This window comes from Mobula birostris, chromosome 6 (genome assembly GCF_030028105.1).
Source record: "Mobula birostris isolate sMobBir1 chromosome 6, sMobBir1.hap1, whole genome shotgun sequence".
NCBI classification, from domain to species: domain Eukaryota; kingdom Metazoa; phylum Chordata; class Chondrichthyes; order Myliobatiformes; family Myliobatidae; genus Mobula; species Mobula birostris.
In genome coordinates this window covers 87,721,811-87,739,234 of record NC_092375.1, presented here as the reverse complement: position 1 = coordinate 87,739,234, position 17,424 = coordinate 87,721,811, and the positions used below count along the sequence as shown (strand labels likewise).

At 41.1% G+C, this 17,424-nt stretch overlaps 1 protein-coding gene across 1 annotated transcript in view; it reads left to right on the top strand.

The window, feature by feature from the left end:
- Positions 1 to 13,590, top strand: part of gpalpp1 (GPALPP motifs containing 1) — a 32,928-nt gene extending 19,338 nt beyond the window's left edge. The window contains exons 3-8 of the mRNA XM_072260819.1: positions 727 to 828; positions 3,634 to 3,721; positions 6,512 to 6,646; positions 8,698 to 8,862; positions 9,875 to 9,973; positions 13,186 to 13,590. Coding sequence (XP_072116920.1) covers positions 727 to 828; positions 3,634 to 3,721; positions 6,512 to 6,646; positions 8,698 to 8,862; positions 9,875 to 9,973; positions 13,186 to 13,404 — 808 coding nt within the window. The 3' untranslated portion in view covers positions 13,405 to 13,590. The remainder of the gene's footprint in view (positions 1 to 726; positions 829 to 3,633; positions 3,722 to 6,511; positions 6,647 to 8,697; positions 8,863 to 9,874; positions 9,974 to 13,185) is intronic.
- Positions 13,591 to 17,424: the final 3,834 nt, after the last annotated feature.

Below are 17,424 nucleotides of genomic sequence, written 5' to 3'. Positions count from 1 at the left end.
CAGTGTCAACGATGTGCTGACGTGTGCTGTCCTGGTCATGTGGCGTTCTGTAGCAATGCAGAGTATGAGCTGATGGCGCTGTGTACAGTGCACTGCTCACACTATTAGCTGATAAACAGTGATGCCAGCGACAGTGCTGATTGCATTTGAATGTGGCTGTGTGATACTCACTTCAGCAGCGGTTGCATGGTGCGGTCGGGTCAAGTAGCAGTTGTGTAATGCTGTTGCAACATATAGTGATAGCTTTGACAAGTTACAGTCATACGATTGGCAGACAGCGTGGTTCATGTGATAGGGTTGTGTTCTGATGTGCATGCTGTGATTTGTGTTGTAATGTCGATACATAGATATTGGTGATGCTGTTACTTACTGCATAAGTTATGTGGTGATGTTGCGTACTCCATCAATTTAGTGGTGATGTTTCCTCATGGAATCATTTTCATGTTGCTTATAGTATTGTTTGTTTAGTGATGTTACTTCCTGCACAAGTTGTGTGATGCCAATGTGGCAGGCAGCTCTCGTTGAATGCTGGTGATGCTTTGTTCAGTAACAGTTGTATTGTGACGTTGCTGCGTTCAATCTTGGTTGCTTGGTGAATTTGCTGAACGTAGCTCTGTTTCTGCAGTGTCACTGTGTGCCTAGCAGTTATGTATAATATTACTGCATTACAGTATCATTAATTTATTTGTCTGATATTGATGTTGATGTTGTCTTTTTCTCCCCAAGATGCAAGCAGTCTGCTGCTTCCCAGTTTGAAGATAACAGTGATGGATTCTTTGGTCCTGCTCTCCCCCCTGGATTTCCAAAAAGAGCACAGTCACCTGACCGGTAAAAAGAGATTTAACAGATGGTGCTGTTATTATGTTGCACCGCTTTACCCAGTAGTTTCAGTCCTTCTGCCACCAACATCTAAAATGACAAATATTGTATTTCCGCTGGCTTGTGGACATCAGTGACAGATGACCATTTAATATCAGTTGGCGTGAAGTGGATGATCTTGCTGAAGCACTTGAGACTCTGGTTGATCATTTTGGCTGAATGACAAATCCTCCTGTGGTCGTCAAGTGTGGTGGTTCCCAGTTCAGGGTCAAAACTTTGTTTACTTATTGCCATTTTCACAGTCTTAGCATGTTTCAAAACACTTACAACCCATACACAACAGAAAAATGATCTAGTGCTTTCCTGACATACATGACGATTGAACTCTTCTTGGGCTGATGAAGATGGCAGAGTTTGTCATCGAAATGTCCATTAAAATCGATACCTGTATCCAGCAGAAAGCCCGAAAAGAGTTTATTTGTTATACACAAGACATTCTGCAGATACTGGAGATCTAGAGCTACACACACAACATGCTGGAGGAACTCAGCAGGTCAGGCAGCATTTATGGAAATGAATAAAGCAGATGACATTTTGAGCCAAGACACTTCATCAGGACTGGAAAGGAAGAGAGAAGATACCAGAATGAAAAGGTGAGGGAAGGGGAGGGAGGATATCTGGAAGGTGATAGGTGAAGCCAGGTGTCTGGGAAGGGTAAAGGGCTGGAGAGGAACGAATCTGATAGGAGACAAGAGTGGACCAGAGGGAGGAAGGGCACCGGAGGAGGAGATAGGCAGGTGAGGAAAAGAGGTAAGAGGCCAGACCGAGGAATAGAAAAGAGGGAAGGGGGAGAGGCAAAGGAAAAAGAAAAAAAATACCAGGAGGAGAAATCGATGTTCATGTCATCAGGTTGGAGCCTACATAGATTGGATATGAGACTTTGTTCCTCCATCCTGAGAGCGACTTCATCATAGCAGAAAAGGAGGCCATGGACAGACATGTCAGAACGGGGATGGAGATAGGAGTTAAGATGGTTGGCCACCGGGAATTTGATTCATTATAGAGTCTAACGGCCGAGGGTAAGAATGACCTCATATAGGTATTTGGATAGATGGGGGCTGATTAGCTATACTCAACATGGTTTTGTGCGTGATTGGCTGTGTCTACCCAACCTTACAGAATATTTCAAGGAGGTTACCAGGAAAGTTGATGAAATAAAGTGTATATCATCTGCATGGACTTTAGCAAGGCCTTTGACAAAGTCATGCACGCGAGTCTGGTCCAGACAGCTCAGTTGCTTGGCATTCACAAAAGGGTGGTAAATTGGATTTAACACTGCTAAGCAGGAGAAGCCGGAGTAGTAGATGGTTGCCTCCCTGACTGGAGGTCTTTGACTAGTGGTATGCCACAGGGACTGGTACCGGGTCTATTGTTGGTTGTCATCTACATTAATGAATTGGATGATAACTGCATCAGCAAATTTGTGGTTGACACCAAAATTGGAGCATAGTGGTGAAAGAGGAAGGCTAGATCAGATGAAAAAATGGGCTGAAAAGTGGCAGATGGAATTTAATGCAGACAAGCGTGAGATGTTAGGGCACTGAGGGTGCAATGGAACAAAGGGATTTGGGAATAATGGTCCATAATTGCTTGAAAGTGGTGTCGCATGTAGATAGGGTTGCAAAGAGAGTCTTGGCACAATGGCTTTCATAAATAAAAGTACTGAGTACAGGAGTTGAATGTTATATTAAAGTTGTATAAGATGCAAATTTGGATAGTTATGTGTAGTTCAGGTCACCTACCTACAGGACCATTTTCTCTGTACTATTGTAATCAATAAGAATAAAGTAGTACAGAGAAAATTTACAAGGATGTTGCTCGGACTTAAGGACCTGAGTTATAGGGAAAGGTTACATAAGTGAGGATTTTATTCTCTGGAGCGTAGGAGAACAAGGAGAGATTTGATAAGAGTATGCAAAATTATGACGGGTGTAGATAAGGTGAATGCAGGCAAACTTTCTGCTGAGGTTGAGTGAGTTTAGAACCAGAGGTCATAGATGAAGGTAAAAGGTGAAGTTTTCAAGGAGAATCTGAGAGGGAACTTCTTCACTCAGAGGGTGGTGGATGTGTATTTGACTACAACATTTAAGAGACATTTGGATACACAGATGGGAGGGGAATGGAGGACCTTGTTCCCAGTGTGAGTTGATGGGTCTAGGAGAATAACGGGTCACCATGGACCAGATGGGATGAAGGGCTTGTTTCTGTGTTGTAGTGCTCCATAACTACAAATACTGTGAAGTGATACTTTGCAACAGCCATATCTGGGCTTAGTTTAACTCTTAACCATAAATCTGGAATCATAGCCGTCCAGAACACTTGTGTGTGGTTTGTACATGCACAATCGTTGTATGTTGGAGTATTTCCCTGACAACGAAGTAAATAATCTAAACTTGGTAATGATAAAAATCTTCTAGGATTGTAAGATGTCATTCTCATCATAATGATATCTTTAATTAGAAAACATTAGCACTTGCATGAGCATGTGTTCTCCATGGGGGTTTGGTTAGGGCCTTGGATATAGGTGGAAGTTACCATTTCCGACCTTGACTGGTAACTCCACTGCATACCAAGCTTGAAAATGAAACACCTGGCATCCCTGTTTCAATGTTGATATGTTATATTCTAAACCTGGAGGCAAAGTGGTCTTGCATCTGCAGATTTATTGACCTGATGTAGGAGACCCTTGCAAAAGACTGATAGTGAAATGGGACTTTGACCTCATTATGTTTGATTGTTTCTCCTTATTTTTAGTCCTTTAATAGGCCCTGCACTACCACCTGGCTTCAGCAAGTCGGACAAAGAAACAGAACTAGCTGTACCTTCAACTTTAAATATGCTGGTAAGTAACAAAGCTCAGCCCTCAAAACTTTGAACATTGCAATGTTAAGTGCATCTGATCTCATGTCAAATCTACTCATCTGCAAAATGTTCTGTCACTTTGCTGCATTATTTTGCTGACTGAGCAGGGTAAAATACAGATTATTATCCCTCCTTCAACTTACTTTGAACTGTTGTTTCCCAATATACTTACAGCAGATTAATAAAAGAGAGAGCAAACAGCAAGAGCAGTTACTATTTCTCTGATTCTTTCCCATTGTTTAAAGTGGATATTGACTCAAATCAAAGGAACGTTGTTTCAGGGTTGTTGGGGAGGGTGGCCTTTGCTTGTTATTGAGCAGTGTTTACTATAGGCTTGAGATGTAGATCAAGGATTAGTTTCAAGGTGGGGGGGCCTTATTTGCAAGAGGCTTGAGATGTAAATCATGGATTAGTTTCAGGGTTGAGGGTGAGCCTTTGCTTGTTATGGAGCAGTTTTTACAAGAGACTTGAGATGTAGGTCGAGGTACAGTGGGTATATGAGACCTTTTTAAGGATAGAGACCTGAAAAATCAGGGAAGGATATAAATTAAAACCCCAGTTCCCTTTTGTACTGTGCAATCAAAATGTCATATTCTGGTACTTAATAAAATTGTCATTATATCATAACATGAATTATTATTTTTCCTAGCAATTTGGCCATCTAGCATCACTTCTATATTGGTGTGATCCTCAGCAATGTATGTGTACTTGCCATTTCTACTGTAACCTCCAACCTCCAGGCCAGTGGGCCAAGATCTGGGAAGTGGGATTAATCGAGGTTTCAGCTTTGGCTGGCTGTATTGCAATAGGCCCTGAGGCTTTCTATTTCATAAATTTCTGTGAATTCCACAGTGAGGGCTCAGGGTGGGTTGATGCTGAGAAGATGAGACAGTGGGGTAGTCCACAATTTTAGGATTAATGGATTTAAAGCAAAAGGAATAGAAACATGAATAGGCTTTCAGCCATCTTGTGCCTACTGGTCATTCAATATGAATATGCTTAATTTTTAAAATCTGAGCCCTCCAAGAGGACCACAACCTTGTCGTGGTTTGGAGGCTTGCGTCGCTCGATGACCTGGAGAGCTATGTTTGCTGGAGTCAGGGCCTTGTGCTTTGGCTCTTGGTAGGGTCACCCATGCCAAACAGGCCAAAGGGTAGAGGCCAGACTAAGAGTGGTCCACCAGTTCTCCAGGTTCAAGGGTTCAGCTCAGGGTGAACAACCCAGACTGCTCAAAGAAGTTGTGACAGAAACGGCAGTGAAGAATTCTTCTATACAGACAGAGACGGAGGATCTTTATTGCTGCCCTGGACGCCAGCAGCGTACCAGGCAGTAAATAAGTAAGTAAGTCAAATCTGAGCCACTAACATCATATCTCTTGATTCTGTTAATATCTAAGCAACAAGCCTTCACAGGCCTTTTGTATTGAGAATTACAAAGACTCACTACCCTCTGTGTGATGATATTTCTTCTCACTTTTGTCCTGAAAGATCGGTCCCTTATTTTGATATTGTGAGCCCTAACTTCAGATACCCTAGCCAGGGGAAATATCATCCCTGTGTTTACCTTGTCAAGGGCAGTAAAAATGTTGTACCTTTTAATGAGATCCCCTCTCGTTTTTCTCAATCTAAGAAAGTACAGGCCCAGTTTGCTTCATGTAATGAACTCCCTTGTTCTACAAGTCAATTGGTTAAACCTCTGCCACTTTATCACGAGTAAAGGTAGGGAGACCAGACCTAGAAAATAAAATATTCCAGTACCTTAAGTAATTGGAGCAAGACATCCTTGCTCTTGTAGTTAAAGTGAACATTCTGTTCACTTTCCGCATGTTAACTTTAGGTGATTCAATTAAAAAGACACCCAGATCCCTCTAAACATCAGCAACAACCCATTTTAATTAAAAACCTGTACTATTAATGTTCTCTATCTCACATTCTCCTACAACGTATTCCGTAAGCAATGTTTCCAGACATTCATGTAATTTGTATTCATCCCTATCTCTGCATTCAGCTCACACCATCACCCAGCTTTGTATCATTCAACAAACTTCAATATATTACACTGAAGCTCCTCATCCAAATCATTGATAATTGATGATGAAGAGCTTGGACATAAAAACCATCATCACAATACAACTAAAGTGCAAAAATAAGAAAACAATGTGCTGGAAAACACTAAACCTCTGTCATTTCAGTATCAATAAAATGAAATCTTCCCCCTCCCTTCTTCCCTTCCATGTAATTGTCATTAAGCTCGAAGAACATACTCTTTATTCCTGTATGACTCTTCGCACTGTTTTCAGATAGAGAAAAACAGCTATCATTTTTCTGCTGCAAGCAATAGTATTGGAATGAATGAGGTGATTTAGGGGAATCTTTGAGAGGAACTTGCACGTCCTGTACACCTCTGACAGGGCAGATGGTGAATTATATTTAGTACTTCAACTGGAAGATTGCATTTTGACCAGGGCAGTACTCCATTAGTACTGCACTGAAATGAACCAGCATGATTCTGACTTGGTTGTGACAGAGCTGCAGGTAACTATCCCAATCACTCTGCAATAGGTGTGTAACTGATGGTTAGAATTATTCAAAAACTGTTTCCAGTTACAAAATATAGAAATGCCTGATTGTATAAGGCATGGTTAAATATACTTACTACATTACTGCTACTGTTGAGAACTTTTGTTTAACAGACTACAAGCTTTCAAAGTTCCATGCCCACAGATCTCGTGTCTTAGCATTGTGCCTCACAACTCTTTTGTGCTTTATAGCCTCCGGATGAAGGCAGTGATGAAGAGACTCTGATTGGCCCAGTGCCCTCAATGGGGACAGTTGAAAGTTGTGCAGCGGCAGATATTGAGCGAAGGTCGAACAGAATGAAGGAAAAGCTGGTATCTGGGAACAGGGTAATAACTCTTTCTACAGTTATTGTATATGGCTAGTGAAGTTTGCCACTTACGATAGAAACACGGTCTCCAGCATCTTCCCTGCCTTAGTATCTTTGGAATTCTGCAGGTGTTGAACCAGACTTGCTAAGCTACATATGTATCTAATAAAATCCTGACACAGTGCAATACATTTCAGTTGGACAATCTTTACATGTTTCCTGGATTGTGGAAAATTTATTATATCCAATTTTGGCTTGCTTCCTAGAAATCATTTGTGTTCACTTAATCTCATATCCTCATACATATTTTACTGCAATATGAAAGGCTATTCGTCTCATCGAGTCTATGCTAGCTTTTAAGAGCATTCCCATCAGTCCTGTCCCACTTTCATTTCACTGAAACCTTGTATCTTGCACGTGCATGTCAACACCCCTGATTGTCCTGCCACACACTGGGGGGGGGGGGTAATTTTACAACAGCCAATTAACCCACCCACTGGGGTGTAGGAGAAAACCAGAGCACCCAGCGGAAACCCGTGCACTCATAGGGAGTGATGTGTGTTGCACAAAGCAAGAGCTACAAAGGAGTAGCATGACTAAACTTTTTACAGAGTCATGTAAGTAACGGTATAAACTCTGCAACTTACAGTGTGGGAGCTACGAATCAGGCCCGCCAAGACAAAAGGCATGCGTGTTTGAAAGTCTGAGCCCAAAATAGAGTACCACCAGCATATAGGAGGCTCAGTTAACTCACCATGCGACTTGTCGGCGACGTGCACACGTGCCACGTTATAAGACTCTCTACTCTGCATTAGTCTGCCCCTCAGGTCAGGTCTGTCTGTGACTCTAGCCGAAAGCAAGAGTACCCCTGCCCCTGTTTGCATGCTTAAGACCCTTATTGGAGTACTTGTCCATGGTACCACGTGCTGCCTGCTTATCTCTGTGCCCTTTCGGCCTAGACACAATTTGAAAACAGGGATAGCATGCTTTGGAGCAAAACACGTTTCCGCCGTTATCAGGCAGCCAATTTGTCCTTACGGCTTGTCAGTTTCTTAAGCAAGCTGTGGAAGTAGCAGCAGGGCAAGATGGTGTACCGACAGAAACAATGTACCAGCAGATACTGTGCTGAACGTGGCTACCAAGCTAAAATTTGCAGTTTTTCTGTTTATGCTTGGGTCCCAAGGTCACCAGGCATACCAAGACAAGGATGCAAATAAAGGATTGCAAGGCACACAAGCTATTGGATAGTTAATTCTCAAATATTATTGGTCTTTAACATGTAGATTTTATTGACTATTAACAGCTGAAATATGTATTATGATTGGTAGTTAAATACGCAAATAAGGAGATTTAGAAGTGCTCGAAGTTTCTATTGGATCAACCTTAGTACAAAAACAGGCAATTTTGAGCAGTAACGTTGGGACAGTTTGGAGTCGGGCTGACTGTTCTCCTCGTACACGCGTAAATAAAGTGTGATTGATGAATGAGTATGAGTTGTCAGAGACCAGTTAATCATCAGTGACAGTTTGTTGGAAGTTTCACCCTTGGCTTCATTAAGCAGGAGAATAGAGTAGTGTCCTGGCAATTAATCAGTCCTGAATTCTAGACAGCTGCATTTTGAGCAAAGGATTGAGACTGTTAATGGAACGCAAATTTCCTCCTGCATGGAGTGGTGAAGGTACACCATCGCATTAGTTGCTGACAAGCAGAGGCAGCGCCAATGGGGAGGGTTGAAGGCCCTCTACAACAAGGGAGGAAGTGGCAATTAGGTGGGGGGAGGGGTTTGAAGGACAAGGGTCTGAGGCGAATCACGGTGGTCAAGGAGGAGGAGGGAAGGAAACTGCCACAATGCATACAAGACTGACCAACGTCCGGCCAGAATGAACAAACATAGTAGTTCATTTAAGACTGTACTCTTCTATCCGTACTTCTGTACATACAAAGGAGGAATCAAATATCACTCCAGAAAAGTTAATTCTCTCCTCACAAGTGTTTTCTGATTAATTCATGGAAGATACAGTACTTTACATATTCTTGGGATGACGATCTCTGTTTGTCATTCAACTGCAGGGTGAGACTCAGAAGCAAGGCAGGGAGTCTTGGATGACTGAGCTTCCACCGGTGTTACAACATATAGGCCTGGGTGCAAGGACATTTAAGAAGTGTGCAAATGGAGAATCGTCTGACCGCTCCATCTGGACAGACACTCCGGCTGACAGGGAAAGGAAAACTCAGGTATGTCTGGAATCTCTCTAATTGCTGACAAATGGGTTGACAGCCATTTAGGGGGTTCACAGTTGTGCTCAACACAATGTAACTAGAAAAACATGACTGTCAAGAAATTAGAAAGCGTTCAGATAAAGCAGCTTTCAGTAGCAACTTTTAAAACATAAGAATTCAAAAGTACTGTGGAGAAAGAGTAAGTGAATGGGAATTATTGGATTGTTTTACCCAAAGTATTAGCATGGTATAATTGACTGAAATGAATGCTGTAGTGCTGTATCATTTCATAATTCTGTGAATCCCATGGCCATTTAAACTATAAAACAGTATTTTTGGAGAACAGGAGTTCTCCACATTCAATCAGAGCAAGGATATTATTATGCTACGTAGTGAATAATGAACCTTTAACAACATTGTTCCAATTTGGATCTTGAATCTCCTGTCTTCTCCATTTACAGATGCTGATTAGATTTAGTCAAATTTAAGACTGTTTCTTGTGTGATGACATGTATTAATTCACCAGGAGAGCATCTGGTTTGTTGTCTGAAAAGATCCACAGCATGTCATGTCAAACTGGTATATAGCCACAATTGCATCTCAGATACACTGCTGGGCTCATACAGCAACTCGTTCTTTCAGTACAAAGAGAAGAGTGGCTCTGAATTGGATAGACTGCAGCAAATAGTCTAATTACTCTGCAGAATCTCTTCATACTTGGAAAACAGGCCTAGCAAGAGAATCCACACCAATATTTCCCAATCAAAGCAGGATTATTTTTCCAGCAAAGTACATTAAAAGAGGTATAAATATAAATTGCAAAATCATTAGCAATTTCCTTCATTACACAGGCAATTGGTAAGAAAAGTTCCTTATATTCTCCATTCTGGCTGACATTTGTGTTACTATTTCAAGGTATCTTTCCCAGAATACAATTCTGACTTGGTGGTGACTTCTTGGTGTCTGTTTTCATTGCTTCTTCTGAGGAACTTCTGCCTTGTTAACTGTATTTTGTTTCATTTCACAGGAAATGTTAGAAGCAAAAGTGTCCTCTGGGAAAGATCCTGAACAGGCCTGTGTCTCTGAAAGGGATAAACGACTGAACATGGAGGTGGCATTATATAATGTGAGCAACTTCCTTTAAATCCCCAAACAAAGCAAGAATACCAGTGGCATCCTCTTTTCAACTATGACTCCCACACAACTATTTACTTCTGCACAAAACTGCTTTTGACAATAGATGTGTTAACAACATTCTCAATCACAAGATAGGTGTTAGGAAAAACTTATGACTAAAGGTAAACAAGTCACCAGAACACAACGGTCTGCACCCAGTATCTTAAAAGAATTGGCTACAGAGATGATGGACTTTTTGGTTGAAGGTTGTCAAACCACATTGAACTCTGGGTTAGTACCAATAGAATGGAAAACACCAGCTGTCACTATGTCACTTTCAAGAAGAGAGAAAGACAAAATGCGAGAAACTGTGTTAGTTGGTTTAACATCAGTTGTTGGCGAGCTGCCAGAAACAGTAATCAAAGAATAAATAGCAAATGATTTAGAAAAGTTCAGTCTAATTAAACCAAGCCAGTATTGTTTTTTGAAAGGCAAATGATGTTTGACAAATAACGAGTATTTCTGAAGATGTAACAAGCAGAGCAGGTAAAGGGGAACCAGTAAATGTGGTGTATTTGGACAAATAAAAGACCATAAAGCAGAGGAGCAGAATTAGGCCACTTGGCTCATCGAGTCTGCTCCGCCATTCTATCATGGCTGATTTACTATCCCTGTCAGCTTATTCTCCCCTGAACCTTTCACGCTCTAAATAATCAAGAACCTATCAACCTCCTCTTTAAATATACCCAATGACTTAGCCTCCACGTCCATCCATGGCAATGAATTTCACAGTTCACCACTCTCTGGCTAAAGAAATTCCTTCTCATCTCTGTTGTAAATGGATGCCTGTCTACTCTGAGGCTCTGCACTCTGGTCCTAGACACCACTATAGGAAACATCCTTTCCACTTCCACTCTTATCTAGGCTTTTCAATATTCAATAGGTTGCAGTGAGGTTACCCCCATTCTTCTAAACTCCAGCGAGTACAAGCCCAGTGTAATCAAATGCTCCTCATATGTTAATCTTTTCATTCCTGGAATCATTCTTGTAAACCTCCTCTGGAACATTACAAATGCTAGCACATCTTTTCTTTGATAAGAGGTCCAAAACTGCTCAAAATACTCCATATATGGTCTGACCATTACATTATAAAGCCTATTATGTTCCAGTTCTCTCAAAGTTAATGCTAACATTCCATTTGCCTTCCTTACCTCTGACTCATACTGCAAGTTAAACTTTAGGGAATTCTGCATGAGGACTGTCAAGACCCATTGCACCTCTGATTTTTGAATTTTTTTCCCTGTTTAGAAAATAGTCTATGGTTTTATTCCTTCTACCGAAGTGCATGACCATACAATTCCCTACACTATATTCCATCTGCCACTTCTCTGCACATTATCTTAATCTGTCTAAGTCCTTTTGTAGACTGCTTGCTTCCTCAACTACCAGCCCCTCCACCTATTTTTGTATCATCTGCAAACTTGGCCACAAAGCCATCAATTCCATCATCCAGACTGTTATCGTATAACATGAGAAGGATTGGTCCCAATACACTGACCCATGTAGAACACCACTTGTCACGGTCAGCCAACCAGAAAAGGCCCTCTTTATTCCCACTCTTTGCCTCCTGCCAATCAGCCAATCTTCTATCCATGCTAGTACCTTTCCTGTAATACCATGACTCTGGTCTTGTTAAGCAGCCTCGTGTACGGCACCTTATCAAAGGCCTTCTGAAAGTCCAGGTGCACAACATCCACCGATTCTCCTTTGTCTAGCCTGCCTGTTATTTCCAAAAGGAAAGATTTCCCCTTTAGGAAGCCATGCTGACTTGGACCTATTTTATCATACATCTTCAAGTAGCCTGAAAACTCATCCTTAATAATACACTCCAACATTTTTCCAACCACTGAAGTCAGGCTAACTGGCCTATAATTTGCTCCCTCCCTTCTTAAAGAGTGGAGTGACATTTACAATTTTCCAGTTCTCTGGAACCATTCCAGAATCTAGTGATTCTTGAAAGATCATTACTGATGCCTCCACAATCTCCTCAGCCACCTCTTTCAGAACCCTGGGGTGTAGACCATCTGGTCCAGATGATATATCTACCTTCAGATCCTTCAGCTTCCCGAGCACCTTCTTTTTAGTAAGAGCAACTACACTCACTTCTGCCCCCTGATGCTCTTGAATTTTTGGCACACTGCTTGTGTTTTCCACAGTGAAGACATGCAATATACTTACTTAGTTCATCTACCATTTCCTTCTCCCCCATTACTACCTCTCTAGTGTCATTTTCCAGCGGTCCAATATCCACCCTTGCATTTTGCTCTTTATTCCTCTGAAAAAAATTTTGGTATCGGCTTTTATGTTATTAGTTGCTTCACTGTTTCTCTCCTTATGGATTTTTTTTAGACGTTTGACAAGGTGCCATTTAAAAGATTGGTGCATGAATTAAAAGTTTGTAATAATGGTGGAAGTATGTTAGCATGGATTGAAGATTGGTTATCACATAGAACACACAGTTTTAGGTAGGATGTATGCAAACAGTGGAGTGGCCTCAGTTATTTACGATTTATGTTAGTAACCTGAAGGAGGAGATTGAATGTAAAGTGTCTAAGTTTGCCAATGACATAGGAAGGACAGGCTGTGATGCAATTGCATACAGATGAATTGAGTGGATGGAAACTTAGCAAATGGAGTCTAATGTGAAAAAATGTGAGGTCAGGAAAAGTAATCAAATGGCAGGTTATTATCCAACTGGAAAAAAGACTGCAAATGAGTGAAGTTGAGAGATTGAGGTATTGCTGTGATGGAATACAGGAAGGTAGCCAGTAGGTGCTGCAAGTAGTTTGTTTAGGCAAATGGCACACTGGCCTTTATTGCAAAGGGGTTGGAGTTCAGAAATAAGGAGGTTTCATTATACTGCGCAGGGTCCTTGGATGTCCATGCAGGTCCATACTGACTGCTATTTCAAATTTGGTATTCAGCCAGTCTGAACTGTAAATACTTGGGATTGATTTGGATTACGGGATGCACAATTCATGCGACCAAAGCCTTTGATTCGCTTAGATGTTAGCAGGCACAATGTGATGGCTGGAGCACCATCAGTACAATATATGTGAACATACGAGTGTATCTCATTTGCAATTGACCAGGGCACAACGGCTGAAATATCCCGTTCATGGCAGAAATGACAACAAACTTTGCTTTTATTGTTGTTTCAAGAAATCCACACGATCGGAGTCCCTTCTGGACATGCACAGCAGGAAACTGAAAAGAAAAGCAGAAGCTGAGAAGAACAGACCGCAGGAGCGGCGGCCATTTGACCGCGACCAGGACCTCCAGGTTCACCGGTTCGATGAGGCCCAGAAGAATGCTTTAATCAAGAAGTCTAAGGAGCTAAACTCCAGGTTTTCACATGGAAAAAGCAACATGTTTCTGTAAAAATAATATTAGCAGCAAATTGCAGATTTAGATCAACTACCATCGGTCCATAGTTTAATTCTGTTGTGATATTTTTTGTTTGGCATATTGGTTCAAACTGGCATGTATGAGTGGCAGATCTCTTGTAATAAAATGTTCTTTGTTTAATAATTTTAATTAATTAAAATAAAAGTAAACTGATTTTTATTCATGTTTGATAATCAGTGATTACACTTTTTTTTATCTGCTATGGTCTCTCCAGCCTAACAAATCCATTCAAAATAAGTTCAAAATAATAACAGATCTGTTACTATATACTACCTTGAGATTCATTTTCTTGCAGGCATTTACGGATTAAAAAATACAACAGAATTTTATGAAAATATATACATAAACATACAAAGAAAATGTGCAGAGACAAGCTGTGCATATAGAAATAATATTGAGAACGTGAGTTCTAAAGGGTCCTTAAAAGTGACTCCAGGTCGTAGAATCAGTTCAGAGTAGTCACAAACGAAGTTATCCATGCCAGTTCAAGGGCCTGATGATTGTGTAGGCTAATAACTGTTCCTGAAACAGGTAGTGTGGGACCTAAGGTTTCTGTACCTCCTGCCGGATGGTAGTAGTGAAAAGAGCACATGGCCTGGATGTGGGGGCCTTTGATGAATACTGCTTCCTTGCAGCAGTACTCCATGTCATCATACTCAGTGGTAGGGAGGGCTTCACCTGTGACGGACTGGATTGTATCCACCACTCTCTCTAGCCTATCCTACTCCTGGGCATTGATGTTTCCGTGTCAGGTGGTGATGCAACCAGTTAGGATACTCTCTGTTGCACATCTATAGAACTTGGACATTTTTCGGATGTGCAAAGGAAATGAGTCTAGAATGATTAAGGAACTTTTACTAGCAATAGAATGTAGGAAATAAGAATAAGGATGCCTTGAAGAGATGAGTTGGATTGGATTTATGTGAAGTTGCACATTCAGCCCTGGGTTTTGATGGGAAACAGAACCTGCTCAACTGGCTGAGTCACTCTAGCTGTTTGTTTGTTGTTACATTCTCTTGTCCAGGTATTCCGATGACCTCTTGCAGCCATGATGTTTATGTTATTTTCTGGTTATTGATGAAATGCGAATGTCAAATGTATGAGAACTTTTTTGTGCAAGCCTCAATGGAGGGGAACCAGTGGATGTATTTGGACTTCCTGAAGCCATCTGACAAGATGCCTCAGGAAAGCAAAGTCACAAAATGCTGGAAGAATTCAGCAGGTCAGGCAGCATCTATGGAAATGAATAAATAGTCGACGTTTCAGGCTGAGACACTTTTTTCAGGACTGAAAAGGAAGGGGGAAGATGCCAGAATAAAAGGAATATTTTAAAAAATGGCAGTCTGTCACTATTGGGGTAGCACAGAGATGTGTGCTGGACAGCAACTAGCTACAATTTGTCAATGACTTAGAGAAAGGAAATAAATGTCCAGTAGCTAGCTTTGGTGATGTCACAAAAGTAGGCGGGGAAGATGGAAACAATGTACAGAGAGATATTGACAGGTTAAGTGAGTTGGCTGCTTTAAGGAAGATTCTATTTTATTGGAAACGGTTCAGAGAAGGTTCAATGGGGATGATCTCAGATAAGGAGAGGTTGTTTCACAGAGAAAAATTAAGCAGATTGGGATTCGATTCACTGGAAATTTGAAGACTGAGAGATATCTTGGAATGAAAGATACTGAAACAAAAAGTGCTTGGTGAACTATAAAGGGTAAACATGAGAAATTCTGCAGACGCTGGAAATCCAAAGCAACACACAAAATGCTGGTGGATTGGAGAGGAGAGTGGACCAGAGGAGAAAGGAAAGGTGGAGGGGACCCAGGGCAAGGTGATAGGCAGGTGAGAAGAGGTAAGAGGCCAGAGTGGGAAATAGAAGAAGAGATACCAAAGACATCAAGGTACAGTTGCAAGAAAAAGTTAGTGAACCCTTTGCAATTACCTGGTTTTCTGAATAAACTCTTCTCGGGCTTCCAGCCGGGTACAGATATCGATTGGATAAAACCAATACCTGTACCCAGCTGGAAGCCCGAGAAGAGTTTATTCATCATACGCCAAGAAAACACTAGATCCCTTTTCACCTGGTTTTCTGCATTCATTACTTATAAAATGTGGTCTGATCTTCATCTAAGTCACAATAATAGACAAACACAATTAGCCTAAACTAATAACATACAATTATACTTGTCTTTATTGAACACATTATTTAATCTTTCACAGTCCAGGCTGATAAAAGTAAAAGAACCCTTGTATTTAATTACTGCTAGAGTTTTCGTTAGCAGCAATAACCTCCACAAAACTGTTCCAGTTCAACAATATTTCTGGGATGCCTTCCATGAACAGCCCTCTTCAGGTCATGCCACAGCATCTCAGTTGGGTTAAGGTCAGGACTCTGACTTGTCCATTACAAAACACACATTTTCATCTTTTTAAACCATTCAGTTGTTGATTTACTCTTGTGTTTCAGATCATTCTTGTTGGATCATCCAACTTCTATTAAGCTTCAGGTGATGGACCACTACCCTGACATTCTCCTGTAAAATGTCTTGATACAATTTTGAATTCATTGTTCTCTCAACAATTGCAAAGCAGCTCTAAACCATGAAGCTCCTTCCACCATGCTTTACAGTTGGGTTGAGGTTTTAGTGTTGGTGTGCACTGCCCTTTTCCCTCCAAACATAGCAATGCGCATTTCTGCCATAAAGTTCAATTTTTGTCTCATCTGTCCATAGAACATTGTCCCAGAAGCGTTGTGGAACATTGCAAACTTGAGACATGCAGCAATGTATTTTTTGGAGAGCTGTGGTTTCCTCCATGGTGTCCTCCCATGAACACCATTGTTCCTCAGTGTTTTTCTTACAGTGGACACACGAACAGAGACTTTAGCAAGTTTCCAAGACTTCTGTTATCCTTGGATTCTTTTTCACCTCCTTCAGCATTGCTGTTGGTGTGATCTTTACAGGACGCCCACTCCTAGGGAGAGCAGCAACAGTACTGAATTTACTCCATTTGTAGACAATTTCTCTTGCTGTGGACTGATGAACATTCAGGGCTTTAGAAATGCTTTTGTAGCCTTTTCCAGCTTCATGCAACTCTACAATTCTTCTAAGGTCCTCTGAAAGTTGTTTTGATCGAGGCATGGTGCACATAGACAGATCTTTCTTGAGAAGAGCAGGCTCTGTCAGTAACCTGACTTCGTGTGTCTTTTTTTATAGGGCAGGGCACCTTTACAACCCACACGTCCAATCTGATCCCATTGATTGAAACACCTGACCCCAAATAGCTTTTGTAGAAGGCATTACTCTAGAGATTCACATACATTTTTGAACTTCGACTCTGATTGTTTAAATAGTGTACTCAGCATTGACAAGAAGAAGTACAACTGTTTGTGTGCCATTAGTTTAGGCAGATTGTGTTTGTCTATTATTGTGACTTAGATGAAGTTCAGACCACATTTTATGAGTAATTAATGCAGAAAACCAGGTAATTGCAAGGGGTTCACAAACTTTTTCTTGCAACTGTAAGAATAATTATTAAAACAAACAGCTGGAGAAAGAGCAGTTACACCTTTGGAGAGAAAGGTATCCAAGATATTGAAAAATGATCTAGTGTTTTCCCAGCATATATGATCAATAAACTCATCTTGGGCTTCCAGCCAGGTACAGGTATCGAATATAACTGACATTTCAATGACAAAACTCCGCCATCTTCATCAGGGATGATGCCTAGGCATATCTAGCAAAGTCCGTCCCTCCTGATTGGTTAGTCCTCGTCCAATCAGGTTTCCGCTCTCCCACGTTGTTTATAATTGAATTCTAGTTCTTGGAGAGAGACCTTCGTCTTTTGTAAAAATTCTTTTCCTCTAGTTTTATTTCGATGGCTTCCTTTACCATGTGGTCCCAAAAGCCATTGGTGCAGTATAGTAGTTTTGTGCCATCAAAGTCAATCCTATGGCCATTGCAAATGTAATGTTCTGCTACTGCTGATTTCTCCGGA